Source organism: Phalacrocorax carbo, chromosome 1 (assembly GCF_963921805.1).
Source record: "Phalacrocorax carbo chromosome 1, bPhaCar2.1, whole genome shotgun sequence".
Taxonomy (NCBI): domain Eukaryota; kingdom Metazoa; phylum Chordata; class Aves; order Suliformes; family Phalacrocoracidae; genus Phalacrocorax; species Phalacrocorax carbo.
The window spans coordinates 67,090,599-67,117,815 of NC_087513.1; the positions used below are offsets into that span (position 1 = coordinate 67,090,599).

The following is a 27,217-nucleotide window of genomic DNA, read 5'->3' on the forward strand; positions in this document are numbered from 1 at the left end:
GACAACCCTTTTCCCTCTGTATAAATAACATATATGTACATAATTTGAAAGTTTTTACAATGGCTTACAAACAACAGCCTGTATTGACATTTTTCTTTTTGATTTATGTTTTTTAAATCTTGCCTTTGTTTTTGTTCCGCAGTTCAGGTTTCTGTGATTTGTTTTTGTTTAGCTTGTGGGTATATTGGATGCTTTACTACTTTAATTGCATTTTAACCACAAGAGTATATGTGATTGGCACTTGGAACAAGTCTTTATTTCTCTGGGAATGTTTGCCGACCAGAAATTCTGATTACTGCTTTATGGATGTTACATTTAATCAATAACTTAAATACAGAAATAACGGCAGCTCTCTCCAGTCTTGGTTGGCAATATTACCTGCACTGGCTGGTACTTTTTTCTTAATTATTCAGCAAGGGCCTATTTATTGTGTTTAATAAGAGGATCAGACATATGCAGTGCAAATATTAAAGGGGAACAAGAAAAGAAAAAAAAATTGGTTAGTTTAATGACAATATCTGTTTCTTGGGAGCAAGTCTATGTGAGCCTTTAGCGCAGTTTCGTTGCAGCATTGCTTGTCCTGGGGCATCTTTACAAGAGAATTTGGGAGAATCGGTTCTCCTGCCTTAGCTGCAATGGACTGCCATCACGCTGCGGAGCAGAGGCTGTGCTGCTGTTCTTCCATAGCAATTTTTCTGGTGGCCTTCGAGGCCGAGCTCCTGGCTGTGTGCATGCACCTGTGCAGCAGTGGTCCCAAGAGCCACCGCCGTCCCTTAAGAAGGAGTAGATACATTTGTGGTAGCTCCGATACCACTTCTTGCCCTTGCCCTCCTCCGTCACCTGTGTCTTCTTGTCTGGACATTTGCGTTATTTTTGACCAGACGTGTTAGCCAGAGCGGGTGTCCCTCCAGCAGTGCAGAGACGTGTTGAATGGTGGGACTGTGGAAGGGATGAGAGGACCTTGTTAAACTCATCTTGGTTGTGGCTTACCAGAACAACCCAGACAATGGCTGCGTCAGAGGGTGACGAAGCCTTGAACAAACTTCACAGTGCGTTTTCATGCATTTCCCTCAAGCCAAACAGGCGATGTGCCTTCTAGGGTGGGGTGTCTGTGGAGGAGAGGCTATGGGTTATGTGGGAAGGTTTGGTTGTCCCTGCAAATATGCACCTGAGCGTTACTGAGTGTCACCTCCAGCCTCATCCTGTAGATGTTTGAGGTGGTTGGGGGGTGCGTTACAAGCTGCTGCAAAATCCCCAGGGCAGAAGTTGCTCAAATTTTTGGCGGAGTGCAACATCCCGTAAGCTTTCCCGTGAGCAATGGTGCAGGATCTTTGATGCTTGCCAGGCTTTTAAATATCAGAATTTAAACCCAGTTCTGTGGAGATGGAGACTACAAAATGATGTAGTTTTCTTGCTACTGCTTGTTTTTGGAAGTTGCCAGTGCAGTTCAAAGCAAATATCTTAGTGACTTAAAGAAGACGAATATTTGTGGGCTTATTTTTCTGGCAATAGATGAGACTGAATTGTGGTCAAAATAGGATAAAATGTAATTATTTTTTCTAATTCTGCCAAGTTTCAGAATTATTCCTTTATTGATGTGCTTTTGGGTTTTACCATTTATTATCTGTTTAGATGAGATATAAAGAATAGCTTTGCAGAGGAAATCCATTTAAAGCAAGCCACTAATCTTTACTGGCTATGGCAGATTTTAATTTTTGTTTTTCACAAATGAACCCTATCATAATTGAAACATGAGTGCCAGTGATGAAAAACTGGTCTGTTTTTAATTGGAAAAATTTAAGGATTTGTGTGTAGATGATTGTGTGGAACAGCGACAGAGATAAAAGTTGTTGCAAGTATAGTGTTTGGTATTTCATGCCAACAGTAATAGCACAGGCACAATTTACTTACAGGGCTGCTGACAAAAGAAGTAATTTGCTGCCAATTTTTGAATTGTTTTCTTTCAGATTCTTCCTCTGTTGCAGTGTAACTTTGGCATTGAGTTGCATTTGATTACAAACATCAAAAAGTTTCTCTGAAAGGATACCAGCTCGGAAGAATGTTATTTTGCTTCTTCGCTATATTGCTAGCAGACTCGTGTCATTCATATTTAAAAAGAACAAGCTATTTTTGAGGATGTTAAAAATAACGACAGTTTCCTAATAAGAAAAGAGCGAGGAAGGGTTTTATTTTTACCATTTATTTTGTATTTAGAGATGGCTGCGACATATTTATGGATTGCTTTATTTAATCTGACAGAAGCAAAGGGACATGCCAGATCAAATGTCAGATTAAGACTTTTCCGGAAAGCAAATACCTTCTTCCTGAAGTATTTAGCATTGACATCCAGTAAACTGGTTTTTTTTAAGTAGCTGATGCATGGTTTTCATTTTGAAGGAAAAGTTTCTGGAAAACAGGCCATGCTTCAGTTTGAGGACAGTACAGCTGAATTTAGTGTCTCTGCCACTGGTGGCTTTTGACAGACAGTCTGGATCCAAACAAGGACCATCCCCTTCCATCGTGTGAATTTGGGAAAATTCTCAGTGTAAATGAACAGGTTACAACCCCTTTTATTTTAGAGGGCATTTTCAGGAATAATCCATGCAAGCTTTTCAGTCTTCAGTAACACCTCTTACAAGCAAACTGTTGCTATTGCAGTAGTGCCCTGTACTCTAGCTCTTGCTCTTTCCTTGCTCTGCTACCTGCTCCCACAAAGTCTATGCTACCATGGTCCTTTAACCCAGCCCTTAGAGCGTGCTGTCCTAAGGCAGAGGCAGCCAGGGGAGGAGGAGGGGAGAAGATTATTGAATGCATGAATGTCTCATCATCACTTGCTCTTTGTTTCTAGATGTCCATAAATTGATTCTTGGATGTTAGCACTGGTTAACTCCCCATACACCCTCTGTTTTAGTGTCCTGAAGGTCCCCAGTCCCTCCACCCTGACATAGAGGTGTGATAACTGCTCCTCTTTCCACCTTCTTATCTCAGTCAAGGATTCAAACTGCAGATGCGTAATTTTCCTCCCTCTCCAATTAAGTGAAAAATGGGAGTTTAAACTGAATTTGACAAGTATTTTTGGTTTACAAGTAAATTATGGAAGAATTAAAAAAAAAATTCAAAACAAATGGATTTTGAAATAAAGCAGTGATCTTCAGGCAACATTTGCAGGGGGGTTCAGGTGCTTATTTCCTCCCCACAATTCTTTCCAAATTGTGCCCATATCTCCTTCTGAAGCCAGACTTTCCACTTTCACTTGATTTACCAGAAATGCTCACAACTAAAATGTTATGTGCTTCTCCAAGCATTGCAAAAAGTTCCTTTTTGGGATGACCCCAAATGATGACTTAAAAACTATAACTCAGTTCAGCAAATGTATTTAAGAAAAAACAAAACCACCAACAGAGCATTTGTCCTGACTGAGAACAGGCTCAGCTGTAAAAGTTTGCTTGCTTCCTCTCCTTCCTCAAGTCAAACTCTGTACCAGTAAGTTATTTAAATTCCTTAAAGAGTTGTTTCAGGAGCTGGGATTGGGACCAGCTGACCCTTACCTGCCCCTGTGCTTCTCATCAGTGCCTATTGTTTTTTTCAGGGCTGATGCATGGAGGAGGAGGTGGTGGTGGTGGGCCTTTTCTCTAGGGGAGCTCTTTTCTGTTCCCAGCATATCCTTGTGGTTGTGGTAGGGGCAAACGCATCCATCCCTGCCTTGGGGCAGGGCGCTTGGGCTCCTGCCTTTGCTGGACATATTAACCGCTGGACTGTGCTCCTCGCTGTGTTTACTGGGGGCTGGTTGCCGGTGTGGTGCCATGTGTCTGTCCGCAAGAAGTAGGTAGACTGCCTGAATATGGTGGGTTTTCTTTTGTCCTGTTCTCCCGGTTTGGGTTTTTTTTCCTCATTTCTTGTTTATCTTTTTTGGCACTGTATTTGAACCCAGGATGGTTTGCAGTTGCTAACAGTGGTTTGTATTATTTCCTATTTTGAGGTGTATATCTTTCCTTTTCTTTGCGGAGTGCAGGAGACACCAGAAGGAGGCTGACAGTCTCACAGACACCGATTTCTTCACACTTTTTCATATTTTACTGATAGAATGGATTTATTCCTCTTCTTCCGTCCTATTTTAATTTCTGTCCTTCTGTCCTTTTCAAATTTTTTTTTTAAGGTTTGTTTACTGGGGTCCCAGGCAAAGGCAACAGCAAAAAGTTAGAGCATTAATTCCCTAATTGTACATACATAATCTTAAAGCCACCATGGCTCCTTCTGTAAATCAGCACACTAGTTGGACCAGTGTGTGTTTACTGACATGGAACGCTTTATGGAGGGCATCAAAGCAACGCAGCAGACCTCCGCATCGCTCACGGCTTGTTTGTAAATTTTTACTAGACACTTGATTCCCAGAGTCACCTCAATTTCCATTCACAGTAATGGAGCCTTGTGCATGAGCAGAGGACAACCTCTTCCTCTCTTCCCATAAAAGCTGGCAAGTAAGCTAGTTTTTTATGATTAGGGAGCATGTTTTAGATAACCAGCACACCCCATGCTCCTTGCCGGCACGCGGTGGATCTGCAAGCAGCGCCTTTACCAAGTCTGGCCCTGCAGAGTGAGTGTGGCCCGTGGATGCTGTGCTTTGTTTTGGGGAAGGCTATTTTTTTAGAACTGACAGCTCTTTCCTGTGCAAAGATGCAAAGGCAGCAGTCAGTCTGTAGGAGTCCTGGCTATCCTCTGCGTTTTTGGGTCCATCTGCTCGTGCTAGATTTGTTCATCGAAAGCACAGCTGCTTTCTTAAGTGGAGCTGCCCTGGGGAAGGCAGGCTCTTTCCAGCCTCCGGTGCCGCAGTCCAGCTCTTGAGTGCTCGCTGGGGACACAAGTGAATGGAGCTTCAGTGGTGGCAGATTTCTTGGGATACTGACAGCAGCAGAGGTCTGAATATCTCCATGTATCTCCATCTTTCTCTTCCTTTCTCTTCTTCCTGTCTCCTCTTTGTTCCCATCCCTTTGTGCCTACCTGCCTTTCTTTCTCCTTTATCCTCTCTCATCCTTGTAACATATACTCACATAGCCTCTTCAGAAACAAATATTCAACCCTCTGCAGTCCAAGCAAATGGTCTCCTCGAGGCTGGATACAGGCGTTGCAGGAGGGAGGGTCTGCTATCTCAAAGGCTTTGCAGGAGCAATGCAAGGAGAGTCTGATGCTGTTCCTGCAGGCTCCTGCTAGATGGTGTTTGGTAGGGCTAGGGACCCTGGGGAATTGATGCAAATCTCTAGTGAGCATTGCAAATGGAGATTTCTTTTTTTTTTTTTTCCCCCCTGTGGCTTGTCATGTGCCCAGAAGCAGAGTGAGTTGTTGCTGAAAGTAACAACAGGAGCATCTGTGCAGTTCCTCTACTAAATTTCAAATCCCTTCTCTAAAGTATGGAACCGGTGAAGTTTTCCCAATGAAGTGGTTGCACACCTTTGTTGATATGGGCAAATCTCTCTAACTGTTTTTCACAAACAGCCTAACTGCTTTCTTCCTTGAAAGTATGAGGTAAAATAATTTCGGCTTGACACAAGCTCCTGGAAGGTAAAACTTTCAGCCTGAATGAATAAAAGCTTGTCAAAAGAGCAAGCAGCTGAAAACAGGGGTTTGTAGTTGAATGTGTAGAGCAGCCAAAGTTGCTATCAGTGCTGCTTGTAATGCAGTTGCTTGTTATACCTCTAACACCAGCCCTTAACTGGGCTAGAACAGGGAATAACGAGCCTGATGGTGGATTTCAATGCCTCAGGTGTGTGTGATGCAGAGGAAATAAAATGGCTGAAATGGATGGAAGATTTAAATTGCAGACATGGTGTTTTGGTTTCTTGAGATCTGGTGGAAGGTAGCCGTGCTTTGATGAGGTCTTATTTTTCCTGTTAGCCCTGCTCCACCTTGTGTCCTTGTCATATCAGTGGAATGTCTGGTATGGAGGGAAGCCCTTTTTCATCTTCTTGGTCGCATCTTTGATCTCTTAAGTGCATTTTGCTACTTTCCTGTGGTTCGCCCCCCCCCCCCCCCCCTTCTATTCTTGATCCCTTACTGCGCCTCTCTCGCTTCCTTTCCCTGTTCCTCCCAGTTTTCTTCCTCCACTTTCATCCCACACAGAATGAGGTATGTATTGCCTGAAAGAATAAGGAAAAGCCACGAGTGGGATTGCTTTCTCTGCTGTATAAGCCAATGCAGTTATGCCCTGCTCTGCTTTTCTTGAAAATCCAATAAACAGCAAGAACCCCAAATTTGTGGTCACATCTGAAAATGTACACGAAGAATATATGCCATTATCAGTGCAAATGAGTTAAACCAGCTGTGACTTTTCATAAAATCTCTCTATGGCCCCCTAAAAAGTCTGTAAAACCGCTTCTGTTTGTGTGTGTTTATGCATCTGGGTCTGCGTGGGTAGTTGTGGCTGGGGTTTAGGGCTCTCTGGGGAGATAAGAAGCAAGGATGCCATGCATATGCTGCAGGGAATGTCAAGACTATTCATAAAGAGGGAAGAAGGGCTTGCCTTTCCTTCTGCCTTGCAAAACCTGTAGCTGTGACTTATATTTTATTTCCCTCTGTTGACAGGTATTTGAAGCAAGTTAAAAATCCAGACATGTCTGGAATGTGTTGGTTTTTCTTTTTATTCAAATTTTTTCACTCCTGTTTTCTCCCTGGGCCTTTGATGGTTGTCCTTAGTGAGGAATATAGGCTGAGGTAGGCTGAAACAATACTTCTCCAGTATAAGATGTAGCTGGCTGGACAGATTATAAGAAGTCATCTTCAAGTAGGAAAGGTAAGGATGGTCTCCAGAGACAAAATACGACTTCCATGAAAATTCTGCATTCTCAGCAGGGGAGTCTGCCAAAGTGGTTTGGAGTTGGATGTGCATTTATCAATGACCTAAAGCTTTGAGACTCACTTGAAGTAGCCCCTTCTAAGTCTAAAAATGGCTTGATTAGCGGTGTCTTACTGTTATCAATAATTAAGAATAAGTTAACAGCCTTGCGTTTATACTTATCCTTTTAATGCCTTCCTTTAGTGTAGGGTTTTGAAAGTGTTAGTTCAGAACACTGGTGGTTGGATCTGTTTCCTGAGAAGAATGTAAATGGGAGCAGTGACCTCCTCACAGCAGAGGTACCTGGCCAAAACAAGCTCTTGGAATACCACAGCTTGTTCTACTGAGTACTTATCTTGGTCTTTAGCTGTCCCTGATGGGGAGCATCCATCATACTTCTTAATTGTTTGTTCGCTTCCCTTGAGAAAGCCTTCAAAAGGAATACAAGAGTGAGTTCATGTTTTATGCCAAAGCTGAGTCAGCTGCAGTGTGGGATAAATGTGTTGCTGATACTGGTTTGCTATAGCTCACACAACTGTGGCAATGAACGGCAGCTGAGGAGCTGCCCCACTCTTTTCTGTGAACTCTGGATGCCTCCAATGGTACAGGCAAATTAAAAAAGCTGCCTGCTTCTTAGAGAAGTTTGTTTTGATTAACACAGAGTCCATCTGGTACCAGCAAAGTTTACATTCCTGTAAACTGCATGGTATTGAGTTTTACTAGGCCACCTACCCTCCTGTCTTCAATTATAAAACCTCTGAGTGCCCTGATGATGTAATTGATTTCAGGATGAGCCCTGCTTTTCAGGAAGCCAGAGCTGCCAAATATCTGTCTTGGCCTCCGCTCGAACTGTGCGAGAGAAGACCCTGTGTTATTAAGCATGTCTTGGATTTATTGTTTGTTGTGATTCTGGTTGCTTCAGGAAGTATTCCTGAAAGGCTTTTAAAAGATAGCAAGTAGGCAATTACATGCTGGTTTGCTTTGTGGGAAAGCTGGTGTGAAGCAGAGGTGGAACCTCTGCCCGGAAGGGCCCTTTTCACACTCATTTAGCAGACCTGGTGATCTGGATTTCCTCCTCTAATTTTATCACTTCATTATGAAAATCTGGGAGACCCACACCTTGGAATGTTCACCTACTCTGGAAGTAACATTTTGCTGTGCAAAGCTACCATCAATACAGTTTTCCTACATACGTCCCACACCTGCTCTCATGTAGGAATGAATGTGTGTGTATTTTGGCATGGGGAGCCACATTAATGCTGGTTGGGGTGGAGCAGGTGATAGGGAGTGGTTCCCATGAACAGTGGGATGTTTGGCAGCCTGTCGTGGTTGGCAAAATGCATAGAAATCTGACCTGTAAATGACTTTATATAAGGCAGCTGTTTAAAACAGGTATAAAACAGTTAAACTGTTGTAATAGTAATTTCTTTGATGGTCCTAGCTAAAGACAAAATAAAGAGCTTTGGCTGATCTTAAGATTGTCTGATGTTTTTGCAAGCTGCAGTTTTACACCTAAAATGCTACTGCACTTCATATGCTGTGTGTCACTGACATTTAGCAAACTTCCTCATCCAGGTCCCATTTGCAGTTCATTTGATTTTAGTACATAAACTGTGCATTGTTCTTTGCACCAGACAGGAGATGTTTTACTAGTTACCTTTCCTGAAACAAGTAGTAGGCTCAATAAGGTACTCCAGAAAACCAAATGGTTCTTGTAAAGCTTTGATGCATTGAGCATAACCCATACGCTTACGCTGCTCCTACAGGTTGATCTGATGGTCAGTCAGCTGGATTACAAAGCAGTGAACCATGTTATCTCCTGTGGTTTCCAGATAGACTTCAGCGCAGCAACTTTCTCAAAAAGGAGAAGCTTTGCTTCTTAATTGAACTATTGCAGAAAGAAACATTTCTTAACTGAAGCTGCAAAGCAGCAAAAGCGTTTGGAGGAAGTTCAGGGTTCTCCGAACTCTCTTGCTTCACCTATTCCCAGTTACCCATTGCTTTCATTCTGGTTCCTTCCTTGCTGCCCATCTGTTCTTCAGCACAGAGTGGTGATTTGCAATTGGTGTCAGTGCAGGGGTTTCTTTTCTTCCTGGAGATATTACTGTTCCACAACATAAACTGTGAGGGGCCCTTCAGGATTTTCTGAAATGCTTTCAGAAGCCCTGCTCTGCAGTAGCCGGATCTACCCTGCGATTTGGTGGAGCACTTCAAATTAACTTTGACTTGCAGATAAACTCATGCCTTGAAACTGTGTTTGGTAGCTTGTATGGTGTTATGCCTGCTGCAAGGAAGGTGCGAGATGTGGGCAGCATTTTAGTTACTCGTAGGCAGGCAAAAAAAGTCAAAATCAAGACGTTTAAAGAGGAAGCATTCCTGCACTGTACTGCCAAGGATGAAAGAGCAGCTATTCCCTTCAATTTACATTCATTTTCTGGCTTTAATTTTCTCCTCAGGCCAGTCTTGAGAGGGAACAGAGAGATGGTAATGATAAGGGTTCCTTTATGGTGGTCTCCAGACCTCGATCAGTGTTTGCAAGGCCCTGAAGCACAGACGTGCTTTCCTTAGCCTCAGCAGCCTAAATTTCTGTTTACCCTTCTTTCTGAAGGGCTGCCTTCACAAACAGCATGTTGTCCCTAGCAGTTGTTCCAGCTGGAACATCTTTGATGCAAACTTGATCTGTTAAAAGCCAGATCCCTGCTGAGCACAGCAAAGCAGCAGGGCCTGCGTGTTCCCACCTCCCTGCAGGTGCTGCCCCCCGAGCTTGTAGCTTGCCTGACCGCGGGTGGCTGTTCTGGAGGGTGGCAAACACATGGCCCGGAGATGATGGATGCTTCGTGAGATTTAGGTCACTGCTGCGAGGTGATGCAGTTTCTCAAGGATGAAGCTGGCAGGCTTCTTGACACCAATAAAAGTGCTCCTCTGTCTCTAATTGAAGTCTTGGAGAAAAAGCCGAACTGTTCTGGCTGATCTTTTCCCAGAATAATTCCACCTAAAACAAATATTTGTAATGGAATACTTCTGCCCAAAGCATTGCAGTTAGTTAAAACTACAAGGGAGTGAAAACAGGATCTCGAAGAGAGTCAGGCAGCGTGATTAATAGAGGGCTCTCCTCCCTTCACCCATAAAAATATAAACAAAATGCAACCCAACACTTCTGTTCCTGCTGCAAATCATGAGGGAGTTGAGTTTCATAAAAGGTTCCAGTAAGGAACAAAAGACCGGGGTTTGATCCAAATGCTATTAAAGTCACCGAGAGTCTTTCCCTTTGGCTCCGGTGGGCTTTGGAGCAGGGCCATGGTGAACACTTGAAGGCCAATCTGACCTTTCATGGAGAGAGAAAGCTGAAGGCTTAGTTTCATCTCACTTGTACTTGCTGAAGCCTGATTAAAATCAGTGGGAGCTCAAAAAAACTTTGCACTTTGCGGAGTTCAGCCCTTGAAGACTAGTCTGATATTTAAGTCAGATTCGGTGCTTAAATGTCAACATTTGTAAATAAGTAGACACCAAAGACTCAAAGTCATCTGGCATGCTTTACAATGTATGGTTTGGTTCCTAAGTTTTAGGCATGACACTTAGGGAAAGTGTTCTGAAGAGCAGTTATTTTGTAGAGAGCATCCAGATGTACTTATTTCTTCTTGTTAAATGCTGCCTCCATTTCTTGCTGGTTCTGCCCCTGGTGCTTTTGTCTGCAGTGTAATCTTTTTGCCATCTTGCCATGGTGACCAGGCTTGTAAACTTCCTACTATAGAAAATTTGAACAAAAAGCCAGATATTAGACTCTTGGCAGCATTAGGAAGCGCTGCAATCTTGTTTTTTTTCAAAGACTTGAGGTGGAAGCAATCAGATGATAGACTGTCTCGAGGAATTTGGAGAGGAAATAAGGTGTGTTTTATATGCTAGATGTTCATGGGAGAAATGTATGATGCTTCCATGCTTGGAAAGGTAACTTGCGTGCAGGTGTTGTGATTCATGCAGCAGTTTTCGTAAATCATTTAAATAGGGTATCCCAATACTGATTGTGTGTTACACAGAGGAACCTGCAAATGTTTTCCTTCTGAATTTATTTTGTTTACTTGATATTTATAACTTCTATATGCTTAAAATATTCCTGTTGTCTCTTTCGTATTTCTTTTTGTTTCTCATCTCTTTATTACAACAACGAAGCCTCTGTAAGGTTCAATAGAAACTGAATTATCATTGAATTAATGTCATAGGTGTGGCACTGTTTGTTATATTAAGAAAGCTCCTTAGAATTTGGCAAGTGCTTATACTCTATATTAAAATAAATACGTAGTTTTGGCTCGAGATACAGTTTAATTTTACTCATTGAGAAACAGGAAGATTTTTATGAATACTACAACAGTAAGCCACCTGTGTGTTTGTCTCTGTGCAGTTAATTATCAAAACACCTTGTCAGCAGACTTGTAATGAAATTTAAGCATGCAGAATACAGTTTAAAAAATGTTTAAAATAAGTTCAGTTCTGCTAGACAATTATTCCCATCTCTAGAGACTGAGCAGAGAGCTGGGAACAAGGAATTTTTGCATTTTAATTGTGGCCCAAAATTGAATTGTTCTGTTTGTGTGAGCTTTTAAAAACGTGTCTCGCTGTAGTCTTCTGGGAGCCTGAAGACAGCAACCTTAGTGAGATACATGTTGGCGTTTTCTGAGGATTAAGGAGTTAATTGATGATTAAAAAAAAAAACCACAAACAAACCCAAACCAAACCCAGATTTTGATGGGGAAACTGCAGTGTATTACAGTGTGTATTATTTGAAGTGGTCTTGATATATTACTTAAGTTATGTGGAAAGAGCTTTGAAGAGTAAGGGTGATGTCATTATTACTGCACATTAGTTTAGGGTGGTTAAAACAACGTACAGCTTTTTTCCAGTTTGAAAAACAAACTATTGTTTCAAAGTATTTCAACAAATATTTGTTTCCTTATATTTCAGCTACCTGACTGCAAATAACAACCAAAATTTCTTGTATACTGCAAGGCCTTTTTTGAAGAGAGCTGCTTTGGTGATAAGCTACGTAAGTACAAGTGGACTTGACCATGTATTTCTGTGTATGCGACCAGAACGGACATTGAGTGGTGGTATCCCAAAAGACTCAAAAGGCTTAGATGATAGATCTTAATGCAAAGTTAGTCTTGGGAAATAGTCTAGAAAACTTCAGCTGGGCAGAGACAAGAATATTGATGTGGTTTTGGTTCAAATTTCCTTTTAATTTATAATGATTACCCTTACAACCCAGTAATCATCTGCAAGTATTTCCTGCCCTAAATACAGGGGGACTCTCTGGCCCTGGGCTGCCTTTTCAGTGGCATGCTGTTAGTTTCAGTGCAGGGCTCTGTAAGAGTCACAACAAAAGCTCTGCCCGCAAATGCCCTCTGCTTGGCATGTTCCAAGCAGGACTTGACAGTGTTGCAGGGGAGAAAACAAGCCCCTCCGAGGGGGTGTGCTGGGTGTGGAACTCCCTGTCCTGCTCTAGGAGCTGGGTGCCCTTGCTTGTTGCTTGACAAGTGATTCCCAGGAAGGTGGAGGAGTGCCAGCCTGAGAAGTCCTTCCCAGGGATTAGGATTACACAGCACGAGAAGCACTGATGGAGCTTGTCCTTACACCTATGCCAGCATGAGTGAACAATGCTAGCTTTTAAGACATCAGCCATGTTTTTACCCTCTGTATTTAGGTAGAGGTCAGTAGCAAAACTCGGCAGTCTGGGTCTCAGCAGGGTGACTGATCTGTCCTTCAAAATGTTGCTTTAGTTGTGGGTAGCCAAGATATGCCAGTTGCTGTCAGTAATGCACGTGCAAAAGGTGGGTAAGACAACAACACAGTGTGCTCTCTGTGCTGAGGATTGGCATGTTTGTCACCCTGCCAAGGGTGGCAAAACTGAATTTTGCCTGAACAGCAGAGCTGACTCACTCCTGAGTGCAGAGCATGGAGAACTATCACAACAAAATATTTGCTGGAGGCCTTAGTTGTTCTTCACAGCGCGTTGCTAACTGAGATGTTCTTCTTTGAAGGTGATTCTCGTGTTGTATTTCCGCCTCTGGATAATGGGGGGATCCATGCCAATGTTTTCGGAGCAGGACAATCCAGCTTCATTCTCACCGTATTTGCTGACAAGGTACAATGCCACTAATCAAACAAAAGTTTTTAGAAGAGTAATCTTGATGTTATTTTTTCCCTGCACTAAAATATCTTACAGATGGCAAATGAGAAGACTTGTTTTGTTGCCTTAACTTAATTACTTCTCCCTATGGCTCTGTCTAGCATAGAAAGCAACCAGCATTATTTGAACCCCAAATACACTCTGGGTCCTGTAGAGTTATGTTACAGATGCTTTCTTACCAATAAATATGGGCTTATTTCTATGCAAAGCCCAAAGGATATAGTTTAATTGCCTGAGCACAGGACCCAGTCCTAATCCTAAATCTTAAAACGGGCTGCTCCTGAGGTACGGCATGCAAGCATTCAGAGTTTTTGCTTCAGCTGAAGTTTGTATAAAAAAGGGAATGACTGTGCCTGTTGGTGGAATATTGGTGCCTGATCAGTGAAGGTGGAAGGCAGGACCTCGGTGGCATGGACTATTGCACAGCTCTGGCCATGGATTAGTTAAAAACAATAAACCTGAAACTTGTGTTAATAGATTTTTGCTATTTTATCACTTTTTTTTTTTAAGGGTACATAAAAGCTGAAATTTGGTAAAAAAAATATTTTTTTTTTTTCTCCTTGCCTGAGACCCAGTATGTGGTTAGGTGGGCTGATACCACATCCCTTTGGCTTTTCTGGGCCAGACCAGCAAGGCAGTAGCAGCTGCAACTTAGTTCTTCCCTGCAGACTTCACCAGACCAGTGCTCCGAGAAGGCGGTAGGAAGTTGATGTCTTCTTAAGACAGGGCCATGTGCATAACTGCTCTGGTTAGCTACTGAACTGGCGAAAGGCACTTTAGAGGCTTCTGGAGGAATTTCCTCATGTCTCAAATGAAAGTGGGAACAGTCCTCCTCTGTGTCACTTTCTGGCCTTGCTGGCTCGTCATTCCAACAGTGGAATTGCTGCTGAGACACAGGTTAAGATCAAACACTCTTTATTCAACATCTGCTGCAGAATTGGACTGGATCTCATTTGGGAGACCTTTATGATAATGCGGCAACAGCTTCTATTACCATCAAGGCTAAAAGTGCTTCCAGGAAGCACGTTGTCTGATTTGGAAAGCTCTGATCAGTTTGCAGCATTTCTGGCAGTCATTAATACTAGACTCTGTGTGACACAGCGTGAAGGATTTGCTGCTGTCTCTTTTTGATATGTTTATGCTGAGATAGGGGTCATCAAGTCATAAACGATCCTGGCCTGATTCCCATTATGTATTCTGCGCTGCAAATGTCTTTCGTGCGTTTGTCTCCTTACATCCTGTAATGACAGGGGAAGGTTTTTTAAACCCAAAAGCCAAGCCATTCTTGGGATATGAAACAGTGACTATTTTTACCACTGGCACTGTGGATTTTATTAACAACCTCATGAAAGGCAAGTGAGAGTGCTGCTTGCTGAGGTCCTCCCTGACCCCAGCGGCAGCCCTGACTTCACCTGCAGTCCAGCAACACCTATCTGCTCCAAACCTAATTAAGGAAACCATTGCCAGTAAAAACCAGTATTATTGTTCTGGAGGGATTCTAAAACCCTGTAGTTATCCCAGCTCTTCCACTTCTGCTGAGCTTGATCTTAACCCTCAGTTTAGCCAATTTACCCAGAAGCCTGTATCTTCCATCCAGAAAACCTATCCTTTTGGCAAGCCTGGATGCCAGCCGTTATGTGGCTTTCTAATGCCAGCCGTTATGTGGCTTTCTAATGCCAGCCGTTATGTGGCTTTCTAATGCCAGCCGTTATGTGGCTTTCTAATGCCAGCCGTTATGTGGCTTTCTAATGCCAGCCGTTATGTGGCTTTCTAATGCCAGCCGTTATGTGGCTTTCTAATACACAGAGTTAAATTCAGCTGGGCAGTTCCTTCCCAGCTGATCTAGCACCAGCCTCCCATGGCTGACGCTCAGGCATGGGTCCTGACACTAGAAGCTGGAAAGTAGGCTTGTTGGGGAATCCTGGTCAGGGTCCAGTCAGGAGACAAGACTGGAGGCAAGGCTGCAACATTGGCTCAAAGCCCATCTAAGAGAAGGGGTGAGAGGCAGGAGTAAGGACAAGCCAGAGCATGTGTCTGGGGGGGTCCACTGAGGAGACAGGTACCTACAGTACAGGTCCAAGGTCCCTCCAGAAGACAGGGCTAAGCTGAAATGGGGCTCCTAGAGCAATGGGCATCAGGTGTGGGACCAGGTGAGGCTCATCATGGCCCTGACAGAGTGTTGCCACAGTTCAGTACCTGCCACTTTCCCTGCTGTGGATCTTGTTGCTGACCTTCTGTGATAGCCCCTGTTGTCACTCTCTGGGCACTGTATGATATAGAAAGAAGCTGAGTCCTGAGCTTCTATTGACCTTAACCCTAGTGTCCTGGCATGTGCCTTCATCTTACATGTGAGGTACCTGCAAAATATGTCTATAAATTCTTCTCTGCAATTCTTGTTTCTCTGAACTCAAACCCTAAGCTGACCACTACCTTGAACTTGCAACCAAACAACCTGGAAGAGGAGAAAACCCGGCTGTCCTGATCCTGTGTACCACCCTAAGGCTGCAGGATCTACCTGCCAGCACATTAGGCTTGCTTCTTTCTTGAATCCAGACCCCAACACTTCAAAATAGTCAGTGACCCACCGACAGCCTCAGGGCTAGCTATAGGCCCAGCTGTGCTGCTGGCAGTAGTCTTTATGTTAGACCTGTGTGATCCACTAACAAACAGGAAATTGGAGATGAGAGCTGGTTTTTTTCTTGTTGTGTCTTGCCCGTCTTGTGGAGCTGTGGGAAGACTAATTAGTCAATGCATATGATGCCTCACGGTAAGTTTTTGCACAGTTGGGGTGGCAAATTTTTGCTGAATGGGTGAGTGGTCAATCCTGCAAGGTAGGCAGAAACCCAATGACTGTCTCTGAACTGACAGCCTATGATGCACCCACTGACCACAGCCCTTATCTTGGCAACAAACCTTTTCCTCCTCACCTCCTCTTTCAGACTCAAACTATTAACTCTCACCTGAGACTTTATCTTACCATGGTCGGAGCTGAAGCTATTGCTGCAGAACTGACATTGTGCCAGTTATCATGAGTGCAGGACTGGGATGTCAGATGGAGCCAGCAAGGTTGAGTGGCATTGGCCTGGTTTCCAGGAAGATCTGTGTGTCTGGCCAGTGGGAAGGCTAGGTTGAGGTGCAGGGCTGGCACTCACCTTTGGTACGAGGAAGAGGGAAGCTGAAGAGATAGGATTTTTTTTAAAGCCCTGTACTTCCATAGCATGGAAATAAGAAGTGGCGTTAGCTGAGTAAATTGCCTGAGGGTGGGTTTGGAGGTGATACAACTTGCTAGACCCAGTGTTAGGGGTGACATTAGGTTAGGGTCTAGGACATCAAGGCTAGAGGATGTTCAGCATCCAGTTAGGTCCTTGGTTGTGTGTGGTTGCTTGCCCAGCTGGTGGATGTCCAGTCACATGGGAGAGTTTGTGGTTTTGGCCCAGCTTCAGAGAAGCTGCTAAACAGTGTGTGTTCCTCAGCTGTGGACACCTATAGCAGCACCATACAAAGAGTTGGTGTGAGAAGTTTTTAACAAGGTTTTGAAGGCAGTAATTAAGTCACAGCACTGAATTTAAGGCCAAGATGTTATTTGCAATTTCGGTTGAGTTGGGAAGAAGGGAGTGGAAGAGCTAAGTTTGGTGCCAAGACCAGAAGGTAGAAGCCCCATGAAACTAAAAGAAAGGCCAGTGTTGGGTGGTGATCTTGAAGTGGTTACTAACACCTTAACTACACCTGAAGCAAGGGTTAGCGCTCAGGCAGCAGACAAGTTCTTTTGTAACTCTCTTGAAGATCATGCAGGGCACAAATGGGAGTTTCTGTTTGCAAGCAGTCATCTTTATTTGTGCTGAGCTGGAAGTGTGGTTATCGTGCATGTCTCACTAGGGTAAATGCTATGATTTTCAACGAAGTTGAAAGTTATTGTAAGACGTGGCTAACTCTGTGGGCCTAGGAGGAAGGCTGATGACAAGTGGAATAAAAAACAGTAGCTTGGAAATGTGTGGCAGTCTTTGTGAATTGCATAAAATTAGATCTGGAGCTGGGGTCTTGGGTAACATAGGATGAACCCAAGGAGTATTGTTAACTTTTGCAAGGTTTCTGCGTCAGCTGGTGAGCTGTACAGGTGCGGTTTTTCCCAAGGCTGGCAAGGGTTATTGGAGTGTGGCTAAGATTAGGGATAGATCTAAGTTATGGGTTTGAAAAAGTGTTGAGTAATGAGGTCAGATTTTGTCAGCCCCTGTGATGCTTGTAGTGTAAATTAGATTACTGAGCTTGTGAGAGCGGTCTGTGCATCCATGATTGTGTGGAAGAGGGGAGCATATAGAAATTAAGGTATCAAATGAATCTGAGAGGAGACAGGTTCAAAGCAAGCCAAGGAGGTGGCTTGCAACAGGTAGTTGAGCTGGGAAGCTCCTTCCTGCAGGATGCTGTGGGTGTGCTGAAAGTTTATGCAGGCTCAAAGAGAGATTTGCCAAGTTAAAAAAAGAACTCCAGGCTACTAAATATGCAGAAACTGCATCCAACTCGGGGACATCATGCTAGCTGGAAACTGGGAAAAATTATCATGGTCTTATATCCTTTGCTTTGCATTACCTTTTGGTCACTGCTGGAGAGAGGATACTGGTCTGGATAGACCTCTGGTGTGGCCCAGTTTGGCCTTAGAACATGACTATATGTCATCTCTAATCTTGGACAACACAAATGTATGAATTAAAATAGATGGATAATGATTTATTTAACCATTGGAAGATGAAATATGCTGAAATAGTGACAGGCTTTTTTTTTTTTTTTTTTTAAATCATCTGTTCAGTAAGTTCTCTAAATTACTGTCCTTAAAATGACAAGTGAATGAGGATGCAAATAAATGCTTTGGAAGTCAGAATATGAATGCTTCAGTCCCTGCAATGTACTGGATTTTTCTAATATTCCCAAATACCTCAAAACTTACAGTGACATAAATAAAAGCCACATTTCCATGTCCTTCAGTGTGTTGCTTGGCAAGGGTGATCTGAGAAGGTGAAATCTGTCCATCATTCCCTTTCTCAGTGGAGGCAGAAATGAAGGTGTGGGGAATCCTGCTATTCATAAGCCCTGCCATTAGAGCCTGTCCATACAGGCTGCTGTATGCTGCAGAAGGGACGCGCCTTCTCCGGTGACCTACCTTAAAGAACTGATTTCCAGTCATTGTGACTTGCCATCCCGAAGGCTGCTATGGGTAAGCTGTCGTAATAGAGAAACCAATCTCAAATCTCTGTTAAAACATTCTTGCTTGTATTAGATGAAGGTTGAGGAAGAATGCAATTAGAAAGGTTTCGAGAGCTACCCAGCTTTAGGTAAACAGTGTACTGAAGTGCAGCTCAAGCGTTAGCAAGGCGTTGAGCAGTGGGCTGTCATGCTTCAGATGTTTTGCACAATGTTTCTTTCTTCTGCTATTCTTGAGGGGAAAGAAGTAGGAGGCCTCTAGATAAACAGATTGTATAACTAACACCATGGTAAGACAAGGGAAAAGTCCATTGTACAGCATGTTTCAAGGTGTGCGGAACAGATTAAATCCTAACAGTAATTTCAAACTAAGTATGTTTTTTTTAAAACTATATCTTTGGCAGTCATGTTATATTAATTTCTGCTGGCCTTTGCCGTGTGACCTCCCTTGGCTGATCACTCTGGGCATGAAGCAGGCTTATTTGTGGCGTTGCATTAAATAGTTAATGCATTTCTACTAAGACTGCCTTGAGATAACATTGTCCTACAGTTGAACCACTCTCTCTGTAAACTGGCTTTCTGTATTTCTTTGCTGTATCAATCAGGTAAATGAGAATTCAGTGCCATGGAAAGCTGAAGAAATGCTTATACGTAAAAACTGGCACGTACTCCTTTTTATAGAAATTTGTGACTGTTTTCTGAGCAATGCATTTAATCATTCCAGCTGTATCTTAAAAGGGAATGAACTACTGAGGGGTACACAGTGGACCTGTGCTGGAGAAGTGGGTCCGTGTGCCAGCCAGTTCTGCCGAGGCAATGGAAGTCAAGAGCAGCAACTACTCTGGTATGGGATTTTCACTGACCTTAGGCTAGGAACTGACATTAAAATAGATCCCTGTGACACACCAGTTCTTAATTAGCCAGGCCTGCGCATGCGTCCTGAGCGGAAAAGTTCTGCCCGTTTAGTCACTGCTTTCTATGGTGTGCCCAAAAGTGCTTAACTTCAGCCCTACATGTAATCTGCGCAGGCACCCAGCATTCAGGGCTCACTCCTAGACAAAAGGGAGAACAGCAGCGTTGGTAAGAATTGCAGTCATGCCTGCCCAGGGGCCAGACAGTCCATACGTTAAGTGTAAAATGTATTCTTTATTCCAAGGGGGCTGGGGGTCAGGGGGAAGCTTATCTGGAAGATGGTGCTACAAAGCAAAGGCCATGCTACAGTAGCACGTTCCCAGAGGAACCAGCTTTCCCAGAGCCATGTGTAATATTGCAGCATCTCTTCAATTCTCTTGATTTAATGAACAAACCCAGGTAGGTAGTACTGCTCTGAAAATCAGCTTCATAGGCATTTTTTTAATGGGTCAAGGTGCTTGCTGCAAGCGCTGGTTACACAGCAAGCCTTCCCTGCCAAAATCCTGCATATGGAGGGGAGGGGGTGCAGCCAAAGCAGAAGCCATTGACTCCTATAGGCAGTGCATTTTCCTTTTCAAAATACTTCCACACAGGAGGGCTAGACTATGGCCAGTCTCTGAGGCAAAGCAGCATGCCCAGGACATCCCTTTGGCTCCTGCCGGTGCGAGTTAGGTAATGATCTGGAGTAAAATGGACTGTTTCCAGAAACATTATCACATCGCTTTTGAGGTCTGTTTTTTAATTTCCTGAGGATCAGCCACCAGTATCTCAGCGGCTGTCCTGAGGACCTTCCATCCCCTGTTGCCTCAGTGAGCCTCTTCTGAAGCAGTTGCCCACCGGTGGCTGGGGGTTTCGGCTGCGCGCCTTCTGGAGCGTGCCGCTGTCAGTGGTGAGCTGAGGATCACGTTTGATCAGAAGGCACACTCCCACCCACAGCACGCAGGGGTTTGCGGAGGGAAAACAATACGAGATCAATCCCAGGCTTTCCAGCATTGAGACTCTGACAGCAGGCTCGGGTTTCACTGGAAATTCACAGGCTCTTTTGAAAGTTTTTACTCTTCAAGAATTTGATATTTTTCAGATTCTTAGCCACAGAGTTGAAACAACTGAGAGCGAGTTGCTCCCAAGATCAAAGCTCTTCAGGCTGAGATGCTACGGAGGACAACATAGTCTGCCTTTCGTCTTGTGCCCTGGTGCACACAAACCCACCTTCCAGAGGAGTTACCTTGCTATTCTTCAAGCTGCAGCTGCCTGTTTATCTGTATCTTTCTCTTTCTTACTGCTATCTTCTACTGACTGGCAGCTCTTTCCCCCTAGATGCAAAAGTTTTGATGAAAGGGAATACACAGGCACTTTTTCCAATTACAAGTATTTTCTGTCTAGCTGGTACTTACATTTGGACATTAAAATGGAATTGGTCTGTCTGTTGCTTGTTTGTAGTCTTACTCCACCATCACTGAATGTGCTGGATAGATAGTGTGATTTTAATTTTTTTTTTCTTCTCAGGCTATGAAAAGAAAATGTTTAGGCTGACAATACACAGAGCAGGAAAATAAACTCATGTGGGAAGGTATGACTGGACTGGCAGTTCCCCAGGGGAAGTGCAAATACAATTTTAAGACAATATCCTTAAATACCAACACCTGGTTATAATTGCAGCCACATGTGTCCTAGGAGGACATTATTGTGAAGTGGCTTATCGAGCACACTTGGTTTTAAGGCTTTGTAGAGGATGAAGAGAACCTTGAGCTGGAATCAGTTCAGCTGTTAATGCAAGTGAGAAGCTTTTTTCCCTAATAAAGGAGCTCTTCTCACCCTTACAGCAAACTGAAACCTCTCTGAGTCCCTGACAGTGTGGAGGTTGTCTTGCATTAACAAGGTCTGTGACTTCTGGAAGGGCAATCACTACACTTCCTGCTTCTGTTTCAGTACAACCCCTTCTTTTCGCAAATACCAGTTAAGTGCACTGTTATCCTGTCTTCTAGATAGATCCATTTTTTTCCCAACTGGGAGAATATTTTGCCTTTGCCTTGCTAAAATCCCCAGTGCAGGAAAGTCTTTCACTGGCAGGGTGATACCCTGACGGGTAACCCCCCAAAGGAGGGTTAGGTTGTTTGTCAGGAATGTAGTGGGTTGTCCCAGAACTGGGTAGGTCACAGGTTGCACTGCAGTATGCACCTTGAAAGAATACGGTCACTGGCCCCTGCTTTTCCATGCAGCTTTGGTGGGATGTGGTCTGAGTCTTGTGATCACTTGTGTAGCACAGTTCTGGAAAGAAATCTATAATCTCGGTCCTTGAGAGATGGGGAGGAAAAGCTTAAAGTGCTCCAAAATCGGAAAGCAAATTAAACTCCTCATAAATTTCTATAAATCTTGCATTTTTTTCTTTCAGCTAGTCTCACAATCCTCATGTGCTCTGATTGCCTGGGTTTGGCAGAGCTGAGACTAGGGCTTTTCCAAGCTCGTTAGTCTCTATTACAGCAAAGGGTAACAGACAATCCCTCAAGTATTTTTCTGTCGTATTGTTTATGGCTTTAAGTAGCACCCTTTAATTTTTGCAGCAGAAGCAATCAGTGCAGATAGTTGTTTTCTGCAACAAGTTCTAGATATGAGTCATCCTGTGTTTATCTCAAACAAAGCACGCAACAGTACATTTAAACTAAAAAATTTAAAACTAAAGAAACTGGATTGCCATGACAACACCTGCTACCTACAGGAGGAGCTCTGTTTTTCTGAACGTGCCAGAGATGCTGAGAAGTGAAAAGAAACACTTGATACCCGTTGAAACTTGGATTTCCGTGTTCAATTTGCAAATAATAAGAAAAAAAAAAGACTCTGCTGTAATGCCAATGCTGTTAACCAGCCTGGGGGAAAACTGATTGCCCTTAAGAGGCAGATTTTTCCAGTCACCTCACTGGTAATACTCTGTCTTGTCTGGGATTAACTGATGGGGGGAGATGTCACAGGCAGGGGTTGTTCTCCCTTGGAATTCCAGCAGACGTGAACAGCAATATAGAGGAGATCATTAATTTAAAATGTAATTCACTTAGTCAACTAATTAAAAGAAAATACTTTTGTTGCCATTTACAGGTAGGCTGCTGAAATGTAATTAGCTCCTGGAATGATTCCATGAATCTTCAAGTCTTTTCAAAATTTGCAAATTATTTCCTTGAGGTGTCAGCTTTGGTTAGAGGGTTCTTCCAAAGTTTGTCCTGCATTAGCTTTCTCTCTGGTCAGCCTTGTGGTATGAGCACCACACGGACGTGAAGGAATATCATGTGTTTTTGAGAGCCATAAGTAAAAAGCAGCACTGAATTGTCGGTAACTATTATTAGCATCCTGTTATTTTTCTGTTCGTAGGACAGTGATAGTTTGTAGTGCTTTATTTTATACAGCCATCCATTGCATTCAAGGACATGTTACTAATGCTGAAAGCACATCCAAACTTTTGCTTGAATCAGAGCTTACTCAAGGCTTTCTTGCAACTTACAAATGCCTGCTAGAATCGGGCAACACCCTCCTGGATCCTGCTTCTGCGGCTGCTGTTGGCACGTGCACATTCAGTGGGGGCATTCAGGCTTGACAGCGAGAGACATGGCCAAGGGTTCTCCAGTAGGATGTCTGGAGAGGCAAACCAGTCAACCATATGTAGATGGTAATGACTGTCACAGCTTTTAAAATAGTTCACTGTTGCTGGCAGAGCATATTTAAGATACTAATTATTGCCGCAGTGGAACAGAACGATTGTCCATCTCCTCTGGGACCTGCCTCTGGCAGTGAGTTGTGCCTGTGCCTCCTGAGGAAGATGGAAACCCCACAAGTGCAGGGGAAGAGAGACTTGTTTACAAACCTCTCTTCACCAGTGTGTGTCCTGGAGCCTGTCTTCTCATCTTCAACAGCAGTTTGTCCTAACCTTCTATCAGAAATGCTTTAATGCATGCTAATCTGGCTTTCCTGAATTCCTCTTAAAATTTGTTAAACTGACTCAATTTGTTATGGCAGCAAACTGTGTTTGTTTATTCTGTGCTACATAACAATTTATCAGCTCCTGCCTTATCAGTGAAGATAACTGCAATGCTGCCGTTCGCAAAGATCCCCAGTGTCGTCTCTTTCCTTCCTGCCTAGCAGCCTAGCCTGAATAACCAGGGGAGGGTTTCTGGTGTACCTTGTGGTTTGCATACAAACTTCCATGAATATTGTGATGCTTATTGAAAATGTTAATATGCAAGGGCATAAAAGGACACTTACTCCAAAAACTGGGCTCTCCTAAGGCATCAAGTACAAAATTAACTCAATGCTTCTGAAAATCCTGTCTAATATACGATTTGTAATATCATATGCCATGACATGATTCAGACCGATATAAATGGACATGCTTTTGATTTTAAAAGTAAACCTCGAAATGGATCTCAGTTTGGCTTCGAAGTAAGTAGCGGTAAATAAATGCTGGCAAGCCTTTCTGAACTGATGTTATATTCAGGCTGATACAGAAGCCTGTTTTGTATTGCAGCCCAGCCGAGGTGGGGCCAGGCCACACGAAACATCACGAGTGAGTGCCTTGGCGTGATTAAGCTCCACCAGATTTTGTGTTGCTGTGTTTCTCTGTAATGTGGACCAGAAAAGATTGGCTTGGTAACTAGAAAAGACATATTTGTTTCCTTAGAAATAGTGAACAATCAAAATTGTAAGAAGAGTTTGAGGAGGCTTAGATTATGTTTTTGAGGATGTTTCAATAGAAACTGGCCTTTTAATCGCTGCATCCGTTAGGAGAGAAAATCAGTTTTCTCTCCCCCACCCCTTGTTTGCTACCTCGGGGGGGGGCGGTGGTGAAGGGGAAGAAAATGGAAGGATGGAAGAGAAATGTACCAAATGGCTGAACACCTTAAAAATGTGGAAATAGTCCATTTTCCATCAGAACTGGGAGCTTAGAAAGATTTGCAGGGAAATGAGAATGTGCCTTTTCCACTGCGTACAATGAAGCATTATTCCAGCTATGTAAGCCTTCCTGCCTTTGCGTTGCTTTGCTGCTGGAGATGCCTGTTTTTTTGATGAGAAGAGAAACTGATATCACAACTGTTCGTAGCTATTTTAAAATGTTTTCACAAAAAGTTAGGCCTGTTTCATCCCTGTGTCTTGGCCCAACACCTACCTGTGGGAACTTTTATCCTGCTTGCCTGAAGTCACGTTTAGCTTCAATGTCTTACCTCTTCTGCCATAAATATAGTATAATGTAAGTACTGTTGTAAGGCTCTGCCTTTTGACCCCAAAGAGGCATGTTTCTAAGTGGCAACTAAAACAATCCTCTCTCTACATGGCTCTACATCTCTTGGGGGTCCTTTGTTATCATTTTAATAAACTGCTAAGGTACCATGGCAACTGGGTGTGATAACAACAGCCAAAGTAGGCTCAGAGGGAAGAAATCCTATGCAGGATAGAACATAATTTCATTTCTTTTTGAGTATTTGTCATCTTTGGTGCTGTGTACAATGTGGATTTTTCCATTTGTGAACCAAGGAAGGGTTTGTTTGTTCTAAGGCTGTCACAATTCTGCTTGGTTGACTTAGTGATTGCTGGAATAATCTCCAGCCTCTTGCATACAAAAGTATTTGAACTTTTGTAAACGTGGTTTGGGGGGGATGCACTTTTGGGCAAGTAGGTGTCAAGCAGCAAAAGCCTGGGGGAGGAGAAGGGTGTTGGTTTTATTTTTTTTCTTGTTTTCTTTTTATTTTTCTGTTGTTTTCTTTAGCCCAGTCACACACATGCTGTTCTTCATAAGACATTCAGTCTTATGAAAGCCCCGCATACTTCCCAGAGGGCTGCATGTTCCGCATGGAAATGGGGATTCCCCATTAATTTCCTCTCTATTGAGAATACAAATTAATGAAGATTACAACAATTTGAAAGGCTCTCTACTTCTCCATCATTTCTGTGGCACATCTCATGCAAGCTGTCCCCAGCCCTAATAAGCTGTGATGGGATCAGCTAAGAATCACCCTGTGCCTCCTTTCTTCTGTATTTTTCCTGTGTGCCCAGATACAAAGAGAAAAGACAGAGAGGTCTGACTTTAATTGCTCAATATTGTGCACATAAGAGAAATCCTAAACTGTAAGTTAAATCCAGCTAGAGGGATATTTTGTGTTGCAGGAGTGATGCAGTAAACTGTGAAAAAGTTCAATATGTCTATGTTCCTGCTTAGTTATCATTCATTTATTTTTGAAGCTGGAAGAAAGCCACTTCAAAAATCTAGGATTTGAATGGGAGATGAAGACTTCTTAGTTTTCTAAAGACTGGTGCATAGAAACTACGTAAATATTATTGATTTTATGTAATTTCTTTAAAGGACCTGTTGAAGTGCCCCTCACTGTGTTAGCATCGTTTTATTGACAGAGAGGTATGGTACTGCCTGTGTGCGCAGAGCTTTTTTTCTTTTTTCTTTCTTCCTCCCATATAGTAAGTGGTAATTGCAAAAAAAAAAATGTTTCGTGTGTTGGCAGTCATCCCATGTATTACGTTACCTGTTTTCCTTTGCAGGTTTCTAACTTATTCCTACCTTCTGGCCTTCAATGCATGGCTTCTGCTGGCACCAATCACCCTGTGCTACGACTGGCAGGTTGGCAGTATCCCTTTGATCGAGTCCATCTGGGATGTGAGGAACTTAGCCACAGTGTTCCTGGTACTGGTGATGACATTACTCAGCCTGCACTGCATAGCTGCATTCAAGGTAATGCTAAAAGACACGCAATACAACGTTTTGTTTAAAATCTTTTGTTTCCTAATCTTCAGATGAAATGGTCAGTAAGTGCAAGTTTTCCTCTCAAATGCATTGGATTGAGTTGAAAAAAACCATACCGCTACGTAACTAATGCAGGCAGCTTAACAGATGAAAATGTCCCTCTAGCTGTATGTCTCAGTCTCTAATTGGTCTGATTTGAGGGCAAAACTTGGCCCGGAGTCCTGCATTCAATTATGGTTAATGATCCAAACCCCACTGAAGTTGTTAAGTGTCTCTGTCTCTCCCATAGTCATTAGGCTCTTTGTCACTTGCTTCAAACAGAACTGGGAACTGTCATCTGCAGAGGCATTTGAAAATGAAATAAATTATTGCATTTGTACCTTTGTTTTGCTTCTAAAACCTAAACGTTGGATACATCTTGATGAGAAGATTTCCTGTCAGTGGAGTAATGGAATGTGGGAAATCTGAAATGGTCTGGAAATTGTTATTTAACGTAAATAATATCGTCGGCAAGCAGTGCTTCACAATTCAGCATTTTAGATCCACCATTAATCATATTGCAGAAATGAAAGTGAGGTTGTACTAGACTCATCAGAGATCACATACGCACTTATGTGGAAGGGTTTTTTTGTGGGTCATAGAGAGTTAAAAGCTATTCCTCCTTCAGTTGTTTTGTGGAAACTTCTTAAGGAAAGGTGTTGGTAGTAATTTTTGAAGTAGTACAAAAGTTGCTCTTCCTTAAACACATGTATCACTGAAAAGCATAGTAGGGGATTGATGGGTTTTTAATACCTACGTTAGGCTAAAATGTGCAGGTCATGTAGATGCTTCAGTCTACCCTGGCAGTCTTCTCTGTGCTCCTGATAAAAGGTGGAAAATGAACCGAACAGTTTGAGACTGCAGAGTTATTAATTTAGATTATACATTGACAGATGCTGTGTGGGAAATATGGGAAAATACCCTAATAGGTAATCACTGGTTCTACCTGCAGGTTGTACATCATCTTGTATTTCTTCTGCTTTCATTACTCACTGCTAGAGATATCCAGAAGTGTTTGTATTAGACCTAATCCCGTTCCCAGGGTAGTTAATGATAAAATTCTCATTAGCCCACTATTGAACACTTCTGAAAAAATCTTATCCTGTGTTCTTTGAAGTTTCAGTTGCTTTTTATTTCTTCTCCCTGTTGTCGGAATCGGTACTATGTGTAAGATTAATGTTGTTGGTTTGCTGGGGAAAAAAATCTTTCAGGATTATCCAAAGACATTTTGTGTTATTTTATTTTGGGTAAAACAATAATCCAGAAGGATTCCTTTGGGTAACTGAATTGTTTGTCTTCTGTCAAACTGCAAAACAAAATATTTCAAAACACT

General features: G+C 42.9%; 1 protein-coding gene across 2 annotated transcripts in view; it reads left to right on the top strand.

Moving 5' to 3' along the window:
• Positions 1-27,217, top strand: part of TMTC1 (transmembrane O-mannosyltransferase targeting cadherins 1) — a 147,813-nt gene that overhangs the window by 44,521 nt on the left and 76,075 nt on the right. For both annotated transcript variants that reach the window (XM_064458046.1, XM_064458037.1), the window contains exons 6-8: positions 11,783-11,864; positions 12,859-12,962; positions 25,644-25,833. In XM_064458046.1, the coding sequence (XP_064314116.1) occupies positions 11,783-11,864; positions 12,859-12,962; positions 25,644-25,833 (376 nt within the window). The remainder of the gene's footprint in view (positions 1-11,782; positions 11,865-12,858; positions 12,963-25,643; positions 25,834-27,217) is intronic.